The 19547-nt window shown below is 40.9% G+C and overlaps 1 protein-coding gene across 1 annotated transcript; it reads right to left on the reverse strand.

Moving 5' to 3' along the window:
* Nucleotides 1–149: 149 nt before the first annotated feature.
* Nucleotides 150–18554, reverse strand: ccni (cyclin I). Its single transcript, XM_005725497.2, has 10 exons — nucleotides 18317–18554; nucleotides 16484–16643; nucleotides 9453–9587; nucleotides 6877–6951; nucleotides 6662–6802; nucleotides 6274–6402; nucleotides 5496–5597; nucleotides 2441–2573; nucleotides 1969–2207; nucleotides 150–1552 (listed from the first exon to the last, which is right to left on the reverse strand). Exons 2-10 carry the CDS (start codon nucleotides 16595–16597, stop codon nucleotides 1358–1360), a joined length of 1263 nt encoding a protein of 420 aa, XP_005725554.1. The 5' UTR covers nucleotides 16598–16643; nucleotides 18317–18554; the 3' UTR covers nucleotides 150–1357.
* Between the last annotated feature and the right edge of the window lie 993 nt (nucleotides 18555–19547).

The raw sequence follows: 19547 nt of genomic DNA on the forward strand, positions 1-19547 counted from the left end.
TTGATTTTTAGTGTTGAAATGACATCAGGAGCTTGCCTTACTGCTTCTATAGCAAAGCCAAAGATCTCTGACAGCTCTGGGTATAACACTGTCCTTTTTTGCAGTTTGTGTGAAAGTAATCTGGAACAAATGGAAGACACAGCACATGCTCAGTTTCATATTCTTTATTTACTGGTGCCGTGGTGCGTTCAGGGACCTGGCATGGCCACCGGCAACTCCTACAGCAGGAACAACAGAGCTTTTTTTCATGAAGGAAAATATACTGAACATGAAGGGATTTAAAAAAACAAACCAAAAAAAGAAGAAGTGTGTTTTAGCTTTGAACATCAAAGCAAAGATAGTCACTCAACTCCAAAGAAAAAACAGCTTAAAACACATATCTGTCTATTAATTTTAAGCAGCCGCTTAACCAAAAAACACAACTCAGGTTTGGGATCAATGTAGCTGGATAACAACATGTTAGCCAGGATAAGTTAAGCCAGAGTTGTTTTCTTTTTTTTATTAACTCTCATGCATCACACCCAGATTGTTTTCTTACTTTTTCAAAGCACACAATCCACAAATAGCTGCTTTTCGGGCCCCAAACAAACAGTAAACGAATGTTTGGTGGCCGAAACACGCGTTCATTCAGTTGAGTGTCACAACAAGCTTGAAAGGAAAATAAATGTTTATATTAGCATCTTTTTAACAATCAGATTTTACTGAAAAAAAAAAATTCCCCCCCAACAGGGTGAAAACTACAGATAATCTACACAAACCTTCATACGGTTGATTCAGACTCTCTATGAATATGTTATAAATAGGCAGAGTGAGAAGGGACGGGATAAAAGTATAAATATATGAAAATAAAGACAAATATAAGGTGACAAACAGACGCAGGAAGTCAAGTCTAGGGTTTTTTTTTTCAGTATTTTCTACTTATTTTTTAGATTCTCATGTTTTGTGTTCAACAAATAGAATTAATAAGAACAGAGTAGCAGCGGCAGGTTTTTTAGTTTTTGAACGTTTAAATATTTTTTTGGGGCTCTGTTGTCCCCGCTGCAGGGGATGATGGGAGCTGACTGCAGGCCACCCGAACAGCTTGGCATCACACCGAGTTGGGAGGGGGAGGGAAAGCGGGACGGGGGTCATTTCACCGCAACCAAAACAGTCTTAACCACTAACATCATCTTCTTTTTAGCGGCAACTCTGAATGGCAACTTTCCCTTCGGAGCTGCTACTTTTTACTCGGAATCTCTCAGGCTTACATTTTTTTTAGTCGGAAAGATTTATTTTTCTCTTCCACGACAGTTTCCTGAAAACAGGAAGATGATGTTGGCGTAAAGGCGATTTTGGCAGACAGCTTCCTGTTTGGTCTCTAGGAGGCGCTGGCTGGCTGCAGAGGCGGGCAGGGGGAGGAGCTGCCTTCCTGTCGAGCTGGCAAAACTCCTCCTCCTCCGGCTATTGGCGTTTTTGCCCCTTCCTGGACGGCGGTGGTATTGGTGGTGGTGACGTCTTCGTTGTAGAGACGTTTAATGCCATCGTAAAAATCATCCACCTCCATCTCCTCCACCTGGACAGGGAGAGATATTTATTGCTACAGCTACTGATTCCCATATTCTGCTTATTTTCAGCGCCATATTTTTATTCTAGGGTAGCTTTGCATGATTCAGAGTTCAGAATAAGCCTCGTTTGTTCCTAGCTGAGCCGCCCAGTTCAGCCTCTGTTTGAAGCAGCCTCATTTAACTGCATTTCATCCCCTTCGAACTAACTTGTCTGAGTAATTCACCCTAGCAATTAGAATATTTGAACATCAGGTGGGTGGAGCTTCTGTGCCTATGAGGACCAGAGTGAGGCTTCTTGAGGCTTCCCTTCTGTCTGACATCATCAAGAGGAGAAAAAAAGTGTAACAGTGCATATATGACAGGAAACAGAGGAAATAACAACAGGTCCAGCCTAATATCAAATGTGAGAAGAAAATAGAGTCACCTTGCGTTTGGTCGAGGCCTTGCAGCGCAGTGTGACCTTCTGCAGGTGATTAAGATGGCGGAGATGTTTGGGGGGAGAAAGCAGGGCTGGGATGCTGCTGTCTGCAGAGGAGGAAGAGGAGGAGGAGATGACACTCAAGGGCTGCTGGCTCTCCTCCTCTTCCCCACCACCAGCAGTAGACTGTGGGTGGGCAGAGGTGACATGGTCCCTGGAAGACTCGGTGGTGGAGGTGATGGTCCCTACAAAGGAGGACATCACAAATACAGCTCACGCCCTCTGATGCTAACACTTGCTTTATGAATATAAAATGTGGCTTACTAAGAAAACTTTTTTTTTTCTCCTCAGTGGCAAAACACTTTCACAGGTCCGAGTTGGTGACTGGCTCAGTAGCATAATGTGCTTCAAGAAAGATTTCAGACACTGTCCTCCAGCAAAATCTGATAAGCAGCTCTGATGTAGAAGTCAAACATACCCAGTGTGCAGCAGGGTGGTGTAGGCTGCGGGGGCTGGTAGATGTACACGGTGTTCGGAGGCAGGGGAGCTCTCAGTGTGGAAAGACTACGAGCCACCAGCTCACGGCTGCGAATCAGCTCAGAGCTGTCGATCTAAGGAACAGAGAGAGAGACTTATCTTTACACAAGCTCTGCAGCCCTGAGCTGATGTGATGGACAGAAGCATGTGTGCTCACCTTTAACTAGTAAAATTCAGTTTGATCACCGCAGCTTGTAAAATAGTCTTAACTTCTAGTGGAATCGTTCATGTTTGTGTTCACAATTTTTCATCCTCCTGCTACACAAAATCAACATTTTCTCATTTTAAAAGGTCCATACGTGGACAGGCTGCCATTGTTCGAGACATACGTGTCGTCATCTTTAATCTGTTCCCTGTTTAGGTTTGGTCAAAAATGACTTCATGCTTTGGCTTAAACTGCAGTGGTTGCCAATTTCTTTGTGGCCAAAGTGACGCATCGCTGCTTTATGTGGACGAAATACTACAGACATGAAACTAAACTAAAAGTGTCTTGTTATGAAAAAAAAAAAAGACGTGATAATTTATCTTTATCTGTACACACACAGATTATGAGGATGCAGCTGCTTTGTTCACCACTTCTGAATGGCTGTCATGTGACCTGTGCTTTATCGCTGATGGTCAGTTGACAGCAGCGATCGTGGCTCAAGAGTTGGGCGTTCGTCTTGTAATCGGAAGGTTGCCGGTTCGAGCCCCGGCTCCGACAGTCTCGGTCGTTGTGTCCTTGGGCAAGACACTTCACCCGTTGCCTACTGGTGGTGGTCAGAGGGCCCGGTGGCGCCAGTGTCCGGCAGCCTCGCCTCTGTCAGTGCGCCCCAGGGTGGCTGTGGCTACACTGTAGCTGCCATCACCAGTGTGTGAATGGGTGGATGATTGTGTATAGTGTAAAGCGCTTTGGGGTCCTTAGGACCAAGTAAAGCGCTATACAAATACATATAGCAGACATACCAGGCTCCTGTTGCCTGGGTAACCCTCTAATATATTTACTGCCACACATCAAAAAGCAAAATTCAGCGCTCTCATTGGTAGTCACTTCAATTGTTCACCTGGACATTCAGAAAACTTAAGGCTCGCCCACTGCACACCTCCAGGAATCTTTTCAAATGACGGTGCTTGACGCCACTGGGGATCACTTCCTGTGTGGACACCACTTACGCTCTGCCACTTTTCTCATCAAAAGTAAGAAGTAAAATTTATTTACGTATTCCAGTTAAAATCCCTTCATCCTACTTCAATAAGCATGTTACACGCCAATATAGAAAACACATAAAAATATTCCACCTTTAAAGTTCCTGGTTTCAGAACAGTGAATTTAATATCCTTTTTTTTTTTCCATTCATTTTTCATTCATTCGCTTCCGCTTATCCTTTTCAGGGTCGCAGGGGGCGCTGGAGCCTATCCCAGCTGTCATGGGGCGAGAGGCAGGGTACACCCTGGACAGGTCGCCAGTCTGTCGCAGGGCCAACACACAGAGACAGACAACCATTCACACCTAGTGGCAATTTGGATTAGTCAATTAACCTATCCCCACAAGCTGCATGTCTTTGGACGGTGGGAGGAAGCCGGAATACCCGGAGGGAACCCACGCAAACACAGGGAGAACATGCAAACTCCACACAGAAAGACCCCGGCCTGATGGTGGAATTGAACTCAGGACCTTCAGGCAACAGTGCTAACCACTGTGCCGCCCTGAATTTAATATATACAGTAAAATATCCTTTTCTGTATTTACGGGACAGAGCTGTTTTTCTGTTTCTTACACCTAGTCACATTTTTTTGTATTTTTGACAAATTACTGTAAAACAAGTCATTCGATGGAGATCCTCTCCATCCATCCTCAACCTTTTTTGAGCCACGGACCGGTTTATGTCCGACAATATTTTCACGGACCCGCCTTTAAGGTGTCGCGGATAAATACAACAAAATAAAACCAGTACCACTACCAAAAAAAGAAGATTTATTCATAACACACGGGAAAAGACCCAGGAAAACCGAGTTAACGATAAAAACAATAACAATAAAAACCCTGAAAACCATAAATTTCCCATTTCCCTACAGTTCTACTCTGATGAGCCATAAAGTAAAGAATGAGGTAAAAACAAAGAGAAGGCTCTCCACAAATCTGTGTTTAATATGAGTGAGGTGACCGCGGGTGCCCTTTGTCTGACAACAGAGCTCTCCTCCTGAAAGTCATGATGCTCAGTAAAGAAACTGTTGCATTAGTTCCTCTCGTTTTTCCTCATAGTACTTCTTCCCTTTCTGCTGCAGTCATGCTGCAGGTGTAGCGCCCTCTGCTGGTATTTGTTTGCTCTTTTTTCCTCTCTGTCAGCCTGTTTGTCTTCCTGTCATCCAGAGTGAGTCATTGAAAAATAAATGACAAAACTAATTTAAGAAAAAACAAAACAAACAAGCAAAAACAGAAAAAAAACAAAACAACATAATTTGTTGGGGGGTTTTTTTGTTGTTTTTTTTTAATGCTAACAGGAACTTTGAAAGGAACTCAATGAACTTAATAAAACTTGAGGACCACAGTTTCCTTTTTGTTCAGCAGTTTAAAGTTCTACTTTCTTAAATGAGGTAAATGGTTTTACATCTGCAGCTGGTGCTTGGCTAAAGCCTCAAATGTCTTTCTTTGCCTATAGTTATTGGTCGTTTTTACTTAGGATGACAAAAACCAATCAGATTCCAGGTTTTTTATCATGCCACACCAGAGAAATATTGCACAATGTGTGTGTGTGCTTGTTTTTTTTTACTGAACTACTGAACAGCAAATAGAGGAACAAGCCTAACAGCTTTTACTTCCCCTCGCTGCTCTCTGACACATCTTGTATATTAAACATGGCTGCCCATCAGTGTAGACTAATAATGACATTGGAAAGCTACAGTCAAATCCCAATCCCATAAAGAAGTTGTTCTAAAGAGGTCACACGAACGCCTGCCTGAAGTCTTCAGAGATAAACTGAACTATCACAGAGCTCCAAAGACTGACAGACTGATACCTGCGCCTTCCTCAGCAGCTCGATAGTGAGAGCCAGCCAGTCAGGACAGCAGTTCTCCAGCTCCAGGGTGAAGAGGGCCAAGGCCAGCATGGATCCTCTGAGCTATGGAAACACATGAGGGACAAACGTGCTCAAAAACCAAGCTCAAGTTAAGCTTACAAAATGACACATTAAATAAAAAGAGAAGTGAATCAAAGTGGAAATGTTATTAAAGGTTTGGTGCCATTAAATTGGTCTGGAGTCACAGCTTGTAACAGCAAATGTGTTTTATAAACACACTTTTGATAAATGACTGTGGTATGCTCTGTTTCCTATGATAAAGATTATTTTTGGTAAGTGTGGCAAGTTTGTGACCTGGTTCTTGCTCTGTAGGTTCTAGTCAGAGTGACCCTAGAGCTCACAGCAAATATTCAGAGCAGAAAAGAGCATCCATTGCAGCAGGACAAGATCAGATCTACACACCAGCAACCTGGCCAGTGAGCAAGCCAGCAGGGAAAACCTGTGACACTAGCCTGTTAGCAAAATAGTAGTAGGGGCTTTCCACTGTGGCGCGACTATAAGCGGTTATATTTATTGATTATTAACCCCTCAAAGACTCACTCTTAGCCAAGACAGGCCCTGACATTGAGGTCATAACACTGCATATATACATAAATATCATAATTTTATTATTTATTGTGTTATCTTAATATTTAAATGAAAAGTGGTATGAAAGGCTCCGTGCTGAAGGCATAATATCTTCAATCTGTAAAGTAAGAAATACTGAGTGTGTGTGTACCTGCATGAGTGTGTGGTCAGCCAGACAGTGGTAGAGTTGCTGAGTGAGCAGGGCGAGGTGCTGAGAGCGGTTAAGTCCCAACATGGAATCCAAGAACCCGGAGCGACACGACAGCACCATCGCGTGGAACTGGAGAGGAAGGAGAGGAAAAATTAATTGATCTGAATGAAGAAAAGAGAATCTGTGAAATTAACTGCAGACTGATTTGAATTGGAAGCAACAACAGCACAAAAAAGCACTTCTAAAAACTGGATTTAAGTGCATTAAAATAAAAACAGAAAGAAAACCGCAGGAATTTCTTTTTGCCCCCAGGTGTCACTAGCTGACTTTAATCACTTTAAAAAGTAATAATGTGTAAGCATTTGTGCTCGTGTGTGATTAGACGTACAATGTGCAGAAAGTCCAGCGCTGTGGCGGTGTGCAGGTCCCAGTTCAGTTTGTCCAAGATGATCCTCTCCATCCTCAGGATCTCTGAGGGAGAACAGCCGCACCCGCTGGAGGCGGCGAGCTCCTTCAGTGATGGCACACACTGGCAAACACACACACGGAGTCAGCTCTAACTGTCCTGATGCACTGCCTACAATCTAGTGTGTGTGTATTCACCTCATCCTCCTCACAGGTCTTGGCAGCCAGGAAGAAGCAGGCGATGGCAATGCAGCGCAGGTACTTTGGACGGGCCTGACAACAGTTAACATGATTTATCAGTTACGTATAATTTAAGGATTATATGTTTAATCAATCTGAAAAACCTTTCACCATCTACTCTCCGGGTTCACTTTTAGCGACTATTCTGGTTCTTCCAGGAGAATATCAGAGTGTTCCCAAACCAGCCGAGAGACTTAAGGGCCTCATTCATGAATGTGTGCTTAACCATATGTATGAGTGTTTTGCACACAAATCTGTGATTCATCAACATTTTGTTACCTGAATTTGTTTTTTACTTTACCTTGTTTGCAAGGTCAGTCCCGTCTTACAGAGTTTTCACACATCTTTAAAGTCATTCTACTGCTGCCACCACCAAAAATAACAAGAATAACTCTGGACTAGAAGAGTCAGGGAAACTACCAATCCTCTGACTGATCGATGAGCTGCCAGCCCTGTTTCGTCAGAGGGGATTTCTGTATTGCTCTTAATCTGGTCCCTCACTCAGGACTGATTTTCCTTGGGAGACCCTATCAGGGGCAAACTGCCCCTGACATCATGGTTCCTGGGATCATTCGGGCAGGAACCCGAATGATCCTGCCCCTCCACTTCCAGTTATTGCTTACCAGTTGGAAGGAACTGAAGTGAGAAAGGACAGGTGCACTGGTGCAGTGCCTGCAGTAATATGAGCAGTATACCAGTTGATTGTGGTGAAAGCAAATCTGTTAATTTGCCAGTCGAAGTACACTCCCGCCCTCACTTGTGGTCATCAGCTGTGAGTAGAGACAGAATGAGGAAGGGGGGGGCTGAGCTCGGCACAGAGTAGAGCTAATACTCCTCTGGCCAACAGAAGCCATGTTTCTATCCAGTTGTTCAATCTATGGCCCTCTGCTTACTGTATCTGAGTCATTCCAGTTCCAAAGTATCCAAATGTATCTTCAACTGAGGACAGGCCAAAATGTCCACGATTCCAAGGTCTAAAGCTACTCATGAAGATAGCCACAAGCACACACAGATACAGTGTTAGGTAGTGTTTGCGACCACAAATAAACAGAAACCAGCTCCTGATAAACCTCAGTGAGAAACTTCCTGTCTGTGTGGAGGGATGCTGACGGGACAATTGGAGCTCACGCTTCCTGTTCCTGTATGAACACACACCGTCAGCTATGAGGCAGGAAATTTAAAGAAAAATCAAGAACGTTCTGACATTGCCCCTCCTAACAAGCTGAGGTCTTGTCAGAAGACCTCTGTTCCCTTTACAGTCTGCTTCCTTTGTGTGGTCTTACACTTGAGCAGCAGATTTCAGCTCCCACACATAAAAATCAGACATTTTCTAGTCCATCAGAGTAGACAAACAGCCAAATAAATGCTGTGTTTACAATAAAAAGATTGCACCTTAATGCAAATTAGGGAATATAGATTTTATCTAACATGATACATTTAATCTAGTCTAATGATTTCAAGTTCAGAGAGAAAACTGCGTAACACTAGGATCATAGGATATTCATAGTATTTTCATATTCTGGAGTATCTGGAGGAAACCAGAATTACAGAGATGTTATCACTCTCATTCATGATTTTGGGCTACGTGAGGCCGCTGAGGAATAAAAAGGACTTTAATAAATGTTATGCGTTTTATAATAGTGGCAGTCTGAACATCAAGGCCTACATTCACTCTGTTGTTAATACGATGACCTTCATTGGTGGCAGAGTCCGATGTTTATCTGCTGTATGTCATATCTGAGTTTCAGTATCCTGATAAAGGTCTAAGACTGACAAACGTTTGATTGTAGTGAAGATTTCTTTAGAACAAATGAAACTAAACAACAGTGAAGAAAAAGAAATGTCTGTCATTTGATATATGCTTACAGGAAAACACCATCAACGCGAGCCTTAAAAATGACTTTACACTTTTAGTTTGTTTCCCAGAAATGTGTATTCCCCAATTGACTGATGAGTGGTTGCTGGAGGCTGTTGTTAGGTGCACCAAAAACACAATGGCAATTGCTTTGGTCATTTGCAGACTACTGTGCTTGCAGAGTTCTGGCAACAGCAAGACATAACTTTTACTCTGAAGGCAAATTAATGCTAAATCAATGGTTTGGAAATGATTTTGTTTGATGGTTAAATTTTTTCCTTTTGTAGTCGTCAACTGTCTGCGAGCTCCCTAAACTGGCAGCTAGCCATCAGACCTTTGACAAGCCCAGTCTTAGACAGGCTCTAAAACCATCAAGTGTTCTTGCAGGAATGATTAGTTAGTTAGGCAAACATAGCCTGCTTTGTAGCATAAGTTGCCATGGTGATGGCACGAAGTGAAGTAAACGATGTAAGTGAAGTGAATGGCTCTGAAATCTTAAACCCTCCCTTAAACACACATTTTTCATTCACTTACTGTCTGTTTATTATGAGTTCTATTACATTTACTTTTTAAAAGATTCCCTACACTCAGATTTTCTGATTGGAGGTTTAGGTTGCTCTCTGCAAACCCTCACATGCTAACAGCAGGATTTACAGCACACCTGTTGCTCTCTACATACCTTGATGGGAGCGAGAAAGCGATCCAGGATGCTGACAGCTAACACCAGCGTCTCTGGGTACAGCTGCAGCCTGCCATGGACCTCCGTCAGCCAGCGCACCGCCTCGTCCCGCTGGGCCGGGGAGATGTCTGTATCCTGCAGACAACAAAAAAACCAAAACATTAAGACTGACTCAAGGGTTCGATGTCATTCATTATTCCCTACAACAAAGTATGACACTGTGCAATTTTTATTTATATATTTTCATATTATTTAGAATTTTTTAAAACTTGTTTATTTTATGTTTTGAAAGCTACTTAAATGTGTTGTATTTAATAATAACTATTAGTAGTCATCTTCCATTACCATTTCTACAACGCAGTCCTGCAGAAACACTGAGGTTTAAGCCCAGCGTTATACCCAACACTGAACTATTTGTGGAACAAAGTTGGAAAAAACAAACAAAGAAACTGGAAATCTTGCAGAGCCTTTTTTTCCTCAAAGACTTCCTCGACAGGGCAAAATGGGGTTAGACAGCAAACTGGAATCTGATTTCAGGTATTTCAGGACAAACTTGAGGCTTCTGCGACTGACACACTTCCACTAAAGGGCCAAACAGGATCCTAAATCAGCTTGGCAGGCGGATTAGACTTGCCAGCAGATATGCCTCAAAAACATTCCAAGAATTCCTTCTGTAAAGCACCTGAGAACTGAAAGAATTCACCAGCTGACGCACCCTTCTCACAAGTTTGTAACACTAAGATAAAATGGGTTCATATGCCATGCACAGGCTTTCTGTTTGGAAACTCCACTGGATTTTTAATTTGTTAGTTGGTTGAATGGTTCAACATTCAACCATTTAACGGCATTTATGTTATAATTACTGCAGAATGAAAATAACCCTGCAACAAAATCTGTTAAAGCATGACGACACACTGCAAAACCCATGTGCACAATAATAAACTGTACAATATATATGTCTACTGAGCCACTTATTCGACCTTTGCTGTGCTTTAACAAGCCATCTCATTGTTTTATTATTCTGCAGTACAATGAATTTACTGGACTAATTTGATGCTTTTTCAGCCCCTTTATTGTATGATATTTGGCTACAGTGGTTTAATTTAGTCTTTCCTGCAATTCTGTGTTGTCATATTTCATTTTATGGAGCTCCTTGACTTTATTTAAGCTATTAAAGTTTTTGTTGCTGTAACAAAGAAATGTAACGACTTTTGGGAAAAACAAAGCGCATCCTTATTATAAACGAGTAGAAAATGTGCAGGTCTGACATATAAAACCAGGTGAAAAACTGCTTTAAATGAAGATAAAAGAGAAATAATGTTTCAAAAGATGGATTTTTTTTTTTTAGCCAAATCCTACTATCATACGGTGACCATATTTTGATTTCCAAAAAAAGAGGACACTTGGCGCAGTCATGAAGAACTTTAATAATAGTGTTTGCTTAAAAAAAACTTTTACATATTTAAACGATGCCTTCTCTGTGTGGTTAATGAATGGGGAAATAAAAAATTGTCATATAGGCTTTTACAAGTCATCAAGTGCAAAAAAAAAAAGAGGACGCTTGGTCACCCTATACCAGAGGTGGGCAACTCCAGGCCTTGAAAGCTGGTGTCCTGCAGGTCCAATACAGCGGATTTAAATGGCTAAGTTACCTCCTCAACATGTCTTGTAGTTCTCCAGAGGCCTGGTAATGAACTAATCATTTGATTCAGGTGTGTTGGCCCAGGGTAGCATCTAAAACCTGCAGGACACTGGCCCTCAAGGCCTGGAGTTGCCCACCCCTGCCCAATACTATCATTAACAAGTAGAGATTTTTTTTTCCCACCCATCCATCTATTCTTTGCTACACTTGTCAACTGTTCATCCTCTTGTGTTGCTGAGCATCAGCTGCCTTAATGTTGTTTCATATTCAGTGTTACTAGCTTGTCCCCTTGGCTTTCTGTGTGTGGACAATTATTAATATGTATTACCAAACCTTTTAACTATCACTCTACAGGGCCGAACCCTAACACAAATTCTGACCATTTAAAAACTCTAAAACAGAGTCTTAACCCCTAAACAGGCATTTTGACACCTGAAAGTTTAATCACTCTGATGGACTAAAAGTTACATTGGTTCATAAAAGAGAATTGGACACATTTGATCTAACCTTTCCTCTTTGGTGACAAAACACAGATTACAAAGCACAATATAATTTTAGTTTATAGTTCAGAGCTTTTTACTCCTGTCGCACAAAGATTTAGTTTTACTAAAGGTTTTGAGATTGCTACAGTGCTTAAACCATCAAATGGCACTAAAAACCTCAACAGCAGCAAGTTTCTACAAAAACAATGACCCTGTTAACACCCAAACATCAGCAGGACTCATTACAGTCAGGCATCTGTGCATCAGACATGAGCCAAAAGTTCATTTGTGTGTGAAAGTGGTTTGACAAAGGTGGTAATTACATTTCAAAGCTGCCATTAGCTCCAAATTACCAGACACTGTAACTACATGTAATAGTCAGTTATGTGCTAAAACTGACACTAACCTAAAGGGGACATTTTTATATATTCCTGTACTCTACTAAAGTGGAGTAGTTCAAAATAACTTTAGTCTCTCTTACCGCTAGAGTACTTTAGTTCATCTTCTATCTAAAACGAACCATTTTAACTGGCTACCCTCGTCATCAAAAACAGCAAGTGGGAGGGGCTTCTGAGCCTCTATGATATCACAGAAAATCAAGAGTAGAAAAAACTTTCAAACCAAGCGTTCACAGCAATCTGAAGCCTGAGGTTTTGTCTCACAGGGATCACTTGTAGATATACTGATGTTCACTTCTGGAACTATAATCTATATGTATATGAAAATAAAGGACAGAGCACAATAGATCCACTTTAAACCTGCTGGTGAATGTACTGGACTGGCCATTAAATGGTCAATTTTCAGAATGAAGATATTTTATTTTTATTTTGATGTTTCCGTGTTTAAATGAAATCCTATAACAAAACTTAAACATTTCTGATTCGTCACATAGCTTCTGTAAGTAAGTGGCTTACAGTTTCCAACACTGGACTTGCAGGAGAGGCCAAAGGTCAAAGCACAGCTGAATGCACCAGCCAATTAATCTGCAACGTGACACCATCTGGCCTCTCAGCTCTTGACTGTCCAAACTAAAAACAACTGGCCTACTTCCATCTTGTTTGTACTGGCTGGACACAGAAGACAAGCTCAGTCAGAGGCTAAGGGAAGTAACCCAGACACCAGCTTAAATTAACTTCTTTCATCTCTCTCTAAGAATTCACTGGCTACATAGTCTCTGCAGTGTCTTCAGGGTAACTTTGGCCAGCCATCCCTTATCATTAATATCAGAGGGATGGTCAAGGCTTCCTTTAACTTCCTGCAGGGTGTGCCAGTCAAGTTAAGAAACTCATCAAATTTTCCAATCTAAAAATGCTTTTTACAAAAAATTACAAATGCCAAAAAGCTACACAACACAAGACTGTTAGCCCAGAAATTCACCACCAAGTCTGGTTTTACTTTTATCCGAAATGACTAAAGATCTCCAAAAGGCATCTGTGAAGGTTCTCAGTCATCCAGGTCATCGTAGTCTAAGGAGCTTGGAAAGAAAAGCGTCTGGACTTCTTTAAGTTGCTTGAAGACATTTCACTTCTCATCCAAGAAGCTTCTTCACTTCCAGGGTCAAACGGTGGAGAGTCCCAGATTTAGTCCCAGATTTAGTCCCAGATGTTTCATTGACTTTTTGCTTAGTGACTTTTGCTCGCTGTGACTGTAGTGTTTGAGCACCCCTCTTGTTTTTACACCCTGATTAGACCGACTGCCTCCTTGACCTCTAACACTGGGCTCCACACCTGCAAACTGGGCTAAAGGCACTGATAAACATCATAACTATCTGTTACATCATTTGCTGGAGTTTACTGGCCTCTGTGTTATCAGCTCAGTACTACAAATGAGCTTGGCAGATGTCAAAATGAAGGTTTTTGTCAACCGGAAGTCACGGCCGCTCTCAGTCAGAATTTTTTTTCTATTCAACTTTCACTTTTCACATGATAAATGTCTGTTTGAGCCCCACTTCTTCATCTGCATTTATTTCGCCTTCTGGATGCCTGATGCAGACAGGGGAGATCTACCCCTCCCAACCCAAATTGGGAGGGGTAGCTCTAGAGGTGACTTTCTCCCTTTTACCCTTCCAAACTAAAATCCCTGCAGTATAAAATGACCTTTCAACACGTTTCTAGCTTTTCCACACAGAGACAGTGGTTGACACACTAATTCTTGACCTTCTTCCGCATTTAAAATAAGACTCAGCCAGATGTTTCTCTAAATATAGCCCCAGTTAGTTGTTGTCTAACCCTAGCTCCCAGGATTTAGCTCCCAAAACATCTTGCTATCTCCAGATAGCTTCTGATGGGTCCTGTTAGCTCCCTTGAACTCCTTGTTGATGCAGCAGTAGGTGAATCTGAACTGCAAACTTTCAGTAGAAAAGTTCTATTTTATCCTTTTCTTTGCTACAAACTAAACGATAAAAAGGATGTTTCATGTTTATTGTGTTCTGTGCTTCTCTCATATAACCTAGTCTTTGTATTCTCGTATACATGGACTGTTAAATCATCTCAACTCAGCTACTGTTTTTCAATATGCTAGGTAAATAAATAGGTACTTCAGCTCTAATCTGAATACTTCTGGCCATGACGTGTGCCTGCTCCAGCGCACGTAACCATGGGACCATAAAAACACCTGAGTCACCTAATGCAGGTGATGTTATGTATGTTATCATGACTACCGCTGCATTGCTCTCTGGGTGTATTTGGACAATGGTATCAGCACTCAGCAGACAAAAAAGACAAAACCTTCTGTATTTACCAAACAGGGTGATACCTGAGAGAACACCTCCACCTTCAACAACAACAAAAACCTCCACCAGCTGGAAAACACAACAACCGAGACACGTGACAGGACTGAACTGAAAAATATGTTAGTAAGGAATCAAAATCCACCACAGCACCACACGGGGATTATTGACCCAGGTCATGACCCGAGACAGAGGAAAAAGGTCACCTGAACCTGTTCATGCTGCTTGTTTGAATAACCAATCCTATTTCACTAACTAGATAACGTGTTTTTGAAGAACATACCTGAACTAGTTGCTAGAGACATATGCCTAATATTTAGCTAAATAAGACTAAGCTGACACTAATGCTAAACTTAGATTGGGCTTAAAGTAGAGAGGAAATACAAAAAAAACAGAATATATCTAAATTGAACTAAACTAGGTACAGCTCATGTTATAAAGGCATGTAGGAGGGTTATTCTTGACTAAAATAAATCTCCATTTTCTAAACATTTTCTTATTTTTGACCATCTGATAAACAGAACTGTGCAATATCCTAGGTAAGTGACATCATGTGAGAACATGCACATACACTGGGCGAGACCACCTGAGGGTGTGATGAAACAACACCTCTGTGACGTCAAATAACGACATGTTGAGACGTTCCCAGTAAACGGGGCGAGACCAGCTGGGCCGAGTGACTGTTCAGTGACTCAACGCCATGTTTCTTCTGCCCTGCTGCTTTGTGATTACACAGTGTCTGTCTATGATAATGTCTGGGAGCAGACTACTCTCTGCAACTCCATTATCAACATGCTGATATGGCACCATTCGAGAGCCATAAAAAGAATGACAATCATTACATAATCAACAGAAATCAAGTCAGTTTTGTTGGACCTGTGTTGTCTCTGAAAATGTGAACTTTGAGTCGCCTAACACATTAAACCTGTCCGGTATTATTTGTCCAATATTTCAGTGCTGATATTTAAAGACCTTTCAGTGCCGACCCCTTGGCCTGCGCCTCTATAAATTGAACTAGTGCCAGCTCTTTTCAGTAGCCTCGTCTTAAATTCTTGGCTCTATATTTCAGTGTGTAGATGGAAACCCAAGCCTGTGCGAAAGATTACATAAGATGGCCAGTGAGGGCTGAGGCCTTGTGGCAGTAAAGCTCACTAAAGAACCTTTTAGGCAGCCTGTAAAACATTCACCTCTTTGTTTCCTTTAGGATGGATGGATTTACAGATACATATACTAGTTTGTCTTTGTCATTTACCTGCATCCTTAAGCTTCTCCCTCTCTATCTGCACGCCTCACTTACAGTTCTCCTGCTGCATGTGGGAAAGTTGTGTCATTTCACACTGCATTTGTGAATGAGGAGGTCCCAGAATAAGGAAAATGTGCTAATCAGGTGGGTTAGTGAGATAAAAAGGCAACAGATTACAAACACAGTTCTTGGAGGCAGTTGAATATTTACTTTGATTATTTTTGCCATATATCTCCGTTCCAGTGGTAGTTGTTCATTTTAAAACTGACTGAAGATTAAAACAATGTTGTCAGCGTATGTAAAAAAACACATTCCAGTGGACCAAAGCTTGCGCTTCACACTATTTCGAAGTAATCTGTCTTTTAAAGAAGAAACACATTTTTCCTTTTAAACAGCTGAGATGTAGCTATACACGTTTGCCTTCGTGTGCACAGATTTGTGGATACTCTTCCACTCTCTATATCTGTGAGCCCCACTCACTCACGGTCTTCTCTTGATGCATGGTGCTAACAATATATTTGTTGCACAGAATGGAAGAAGCTGGGAAAGGCAAGCCAAGAACCGAGAATCCCAGCCAAGCAATGATGCAAACAACCAATTTTTCCAGTATTTCCAATGTTTATTATCTCAGCTTCACTGTCTACAAATACCTCTCATAACTATGTGAGAAAAATGTAGTTTATTGAATTTTCTGATGTATAAACTGAAAATAGTTCACGAATCCCAAGCTAAAAACCATCGGATAGACGAGCCAACAATAACCCTCATTATTCTGCTTTAACTACCAACAGCACCAGCTCTAATGGAAAACATGCTATTAAATATAAATTTGCTGTAGTGCAATTCCCGTACTGGTTTTTCCATGTCAAATCATAATAGTTAGCTATGTGAATACATCACTTAAATAAACAAGGGTGACTTGAGGAAGCATCTCACCTGTGATGAAGGCTTCTTTGGCACGTAGACCTTCCACATCTTGGCTTCCCTAGAGGCGGCCTTTTCCAAAAGAAAAGACAGCCTCTGGCGTCCCCAGGGTTCGGTGAACTTCATTGTGTCCTCCCTGGGCTGAGCCTACCTCCCCACTGGATACAGCTACCTGTACAATTGGAGGGGCAAGATATCAGAACATTGCCACCAAGAGGGACTGCACCGGTGCTTTTATACTCACAAAACCACCTTTAAGATATAATTTTTAAGGACCACAAATGTGGTTTTCCAAAGCATACGTCTTTATTTTTCAGTGAGGGATTAAAAACAAAGAAGTGACAACATTTACTGAAGGTGGCAAACACAGTCATGAGTCCGCCGTCTAGGCTTCTGGCTTCTTCAAAATTGAATAAATTGAACCCTGAGGAGCTGATGATTATATTCCACTTCTGTCTTACGTCACCTATTTCTTACTAAATGTATCTTGTTCCCTGCAGCTGTCCTAAATGAACCTTTTATATGTGTACATCATTTTTAATGGATTCAGAAAGAGATTATTAATTATTAATGGTCATAACAATAAATTAAAAACAAAAAATATATTATTTGCAAATTACACCATTGCTCTTGTCATTTTGAGCTTTTCAAATATGGACCTCAAAACAGCTGATGTCACATGCCCATGGGCGACTTAATTGTTGGTTACATCCATATAATTAATTTTTTTTCAAATGCTTTAATTTTGTATGTGTAATTTTATCACTTTAAACTCTAAAGAAATTAGACATTTCCCCCCTGTTATTTGACTAATCTCAGAAAATATACTGTAAATTTACCACGGGAATTTCTAAAATGCATTATTTTCCCTGTGCTTTTGCCACTGTAATTTCTAAAGATTTTTAATTTTTTCTGCAATTTATCAAGATTATTGTTTTCTGTAAATGTACCATTTTAATCTCTGAAAATATACACAATCTCTTTATTATGGCTCACTTTAATCTCTGGGTTAAAAAACAAATCTATAACTTTAGCATTCAATCTCTAAAAAGATTCCGTTTTCCACCTGTACTATTACTAATATAATTTCAAACTACACGTAATTTTTTTGTCATTTTATTAATTTTATATCCGTTTTTTCCTGCAAATTTACTGCTTTGATCTATGAACATTTTTTACCCTCAGAAAACATACCAAGTTCCTGTAAATTTACCATTTTAATCTCTCAAAAATGGAGAACAATTTTTATCTAAATGTATTGTTTAACCGTCCGAAAATATAAACGTTCTAACCCTACATTTCCTATAAGGCTGTGGATCAAATTCAGGGCCGTGGGTGTTTTTGGGGGGTACTGAAGCTCCTGGAGATACTTAAACTTTGACCTTATCGATCTGAAATGTTAGCTTTGAACCTAGCTAACCGTAATCACAGCAGTCACCGTCTAATCTATGACAAACTGAAATCAAACAATTTCTCATTTTATCGGGAAACTACCGTGAATATCCAACCGGGAAGTCCCTTTCACTTCGAAGCACCTAGGCTTCAGGAGCAGGTGTATTACCGACCATTTCCTTATGATATAACCAAGGATCCGGCTATCTTCTGGAGCTGAGCTAATCTGACGTGGCTAGCTGTTCGCTAGCTGACGTAACATGCTATTACTTATATATTCGCTCTTGTTTAAAAACACAAACATAGTTGAAAATGTTGCTCGCTACTCTCCACTGTTGTGAAACAAAAACAGCTGCGGTGCGTAAAAGAGTCTCCAGACTGCGTTAACAACACAGCAGAGACATTTAAATGGCTGAGTCAGATCCAGTAAGTAGCCGGAGCCTGGAGCCTTACCTCCCCTGCGAAGCGGAGAAGACCGCAGTTGGGTTTCATCCGGTCCACTCGGTTCAAGGACGAGAGAAAAGGGTGAAAACGGGTACCCGCACTTCACTTTAGTCGTCCATCGTGATTCGGGATAAAAGGGGGTTGTTGTATATAAAATATATAAAAATAAAAGAACGGAATATAGACTGATACGTCTACTTCCGAGGAGGGGACTCGGGGGGGAAGAGCGAAACACAAAGTCTCCGCCCACCTCCACGCCGAACGGGAATGCAAAACAATCAAACCTTCAGCAGAGGGTCACGGTCATACTAATGATAGATGTACCTTCAGGGGGAGTTTGTTTAACAGTTTACAGTGAACCTAGTGTACTCAAGACCATCTAAGATCACCTGTGAGATGGATTCAGCATAGCTTCTACATATGTAGATGCAACCCTGTTTAAAAACACAAACAGCACCACTTTATACTGCATAGGGAGCCAGTGCAAGGCTGCTGACACTGGAGAAATGTCATCTCTCTTTTTTGTCCAAGTCAGTAATCAGGCTGCAGCATTTTGCACTATTAATACACTAGCAATAGATGATTGATTAACTCTAGTGTACAGTGCATTAAAGGAACAAAAGTAAACATAACTCTTTTATATTAAATAAATAATAATAAAATTAAATTTAACAAAAAGATTTTAGTATGTGTTGTAACAAAAGTAGTTAAAGAGTCCAGTTTATCTGTTAACCCCTCAGTAAATAGTCAAGGGACAAACAATATCACCTGCAAAAAACGTTGTTTTCTTGTTTTTTTAAAATATATATCGAATATGCACTTTCTTACAAAACAGTGATTTCTAAGATTCACAGCTAAATGCAACTGTAAATGATCTGCATGGCAATGACTCGAGAGGTTATGTTGACAAATAACTGGAGGTAGAGAGAACATGTAAAAAGAAAAAAGAACAGGCCCCAAGACAGACCCTTGTATAACTCTAGATGTAAAACTGAAATTAGTTAAGAGGCAAACCTTTGACTCCTACAGTATGAAAAGCAGCTTTCAAGTCCAGCAGAAAAAAAGCAGAGCAACCACCAGAATCAGCACCAATTACAATATTGTTTGTGAAAGGACCGAAACCCGACTGAAAGGGCTAGAAAGGATGACAGTTGAGTAAAAACAGAGTTGTGTCAAATCTTAGCTCGTCACAGATTGTGTTTAAGAGAACAGAATCAACACAAAGCTTCTTTCTGGATGT

The sequence above is a fragment of the Pundamilia nyererei genome, unplaced genomic scaffold (genome assembly GCF_000239375.1).
Source record: "Pundamilia nyererei isolate P.nyererei 1_Seehausen unplaced genomic scaffold, PunNye1.0 scaffold00016, whole genome shotgun sequence".
NCBI classification, from domain to species: Eukaryota; Metazoa; Chordata; class Actinopteri; order Cichliformes; family Cichlidae; genus Pundamilia; species Pundamilia nyererei.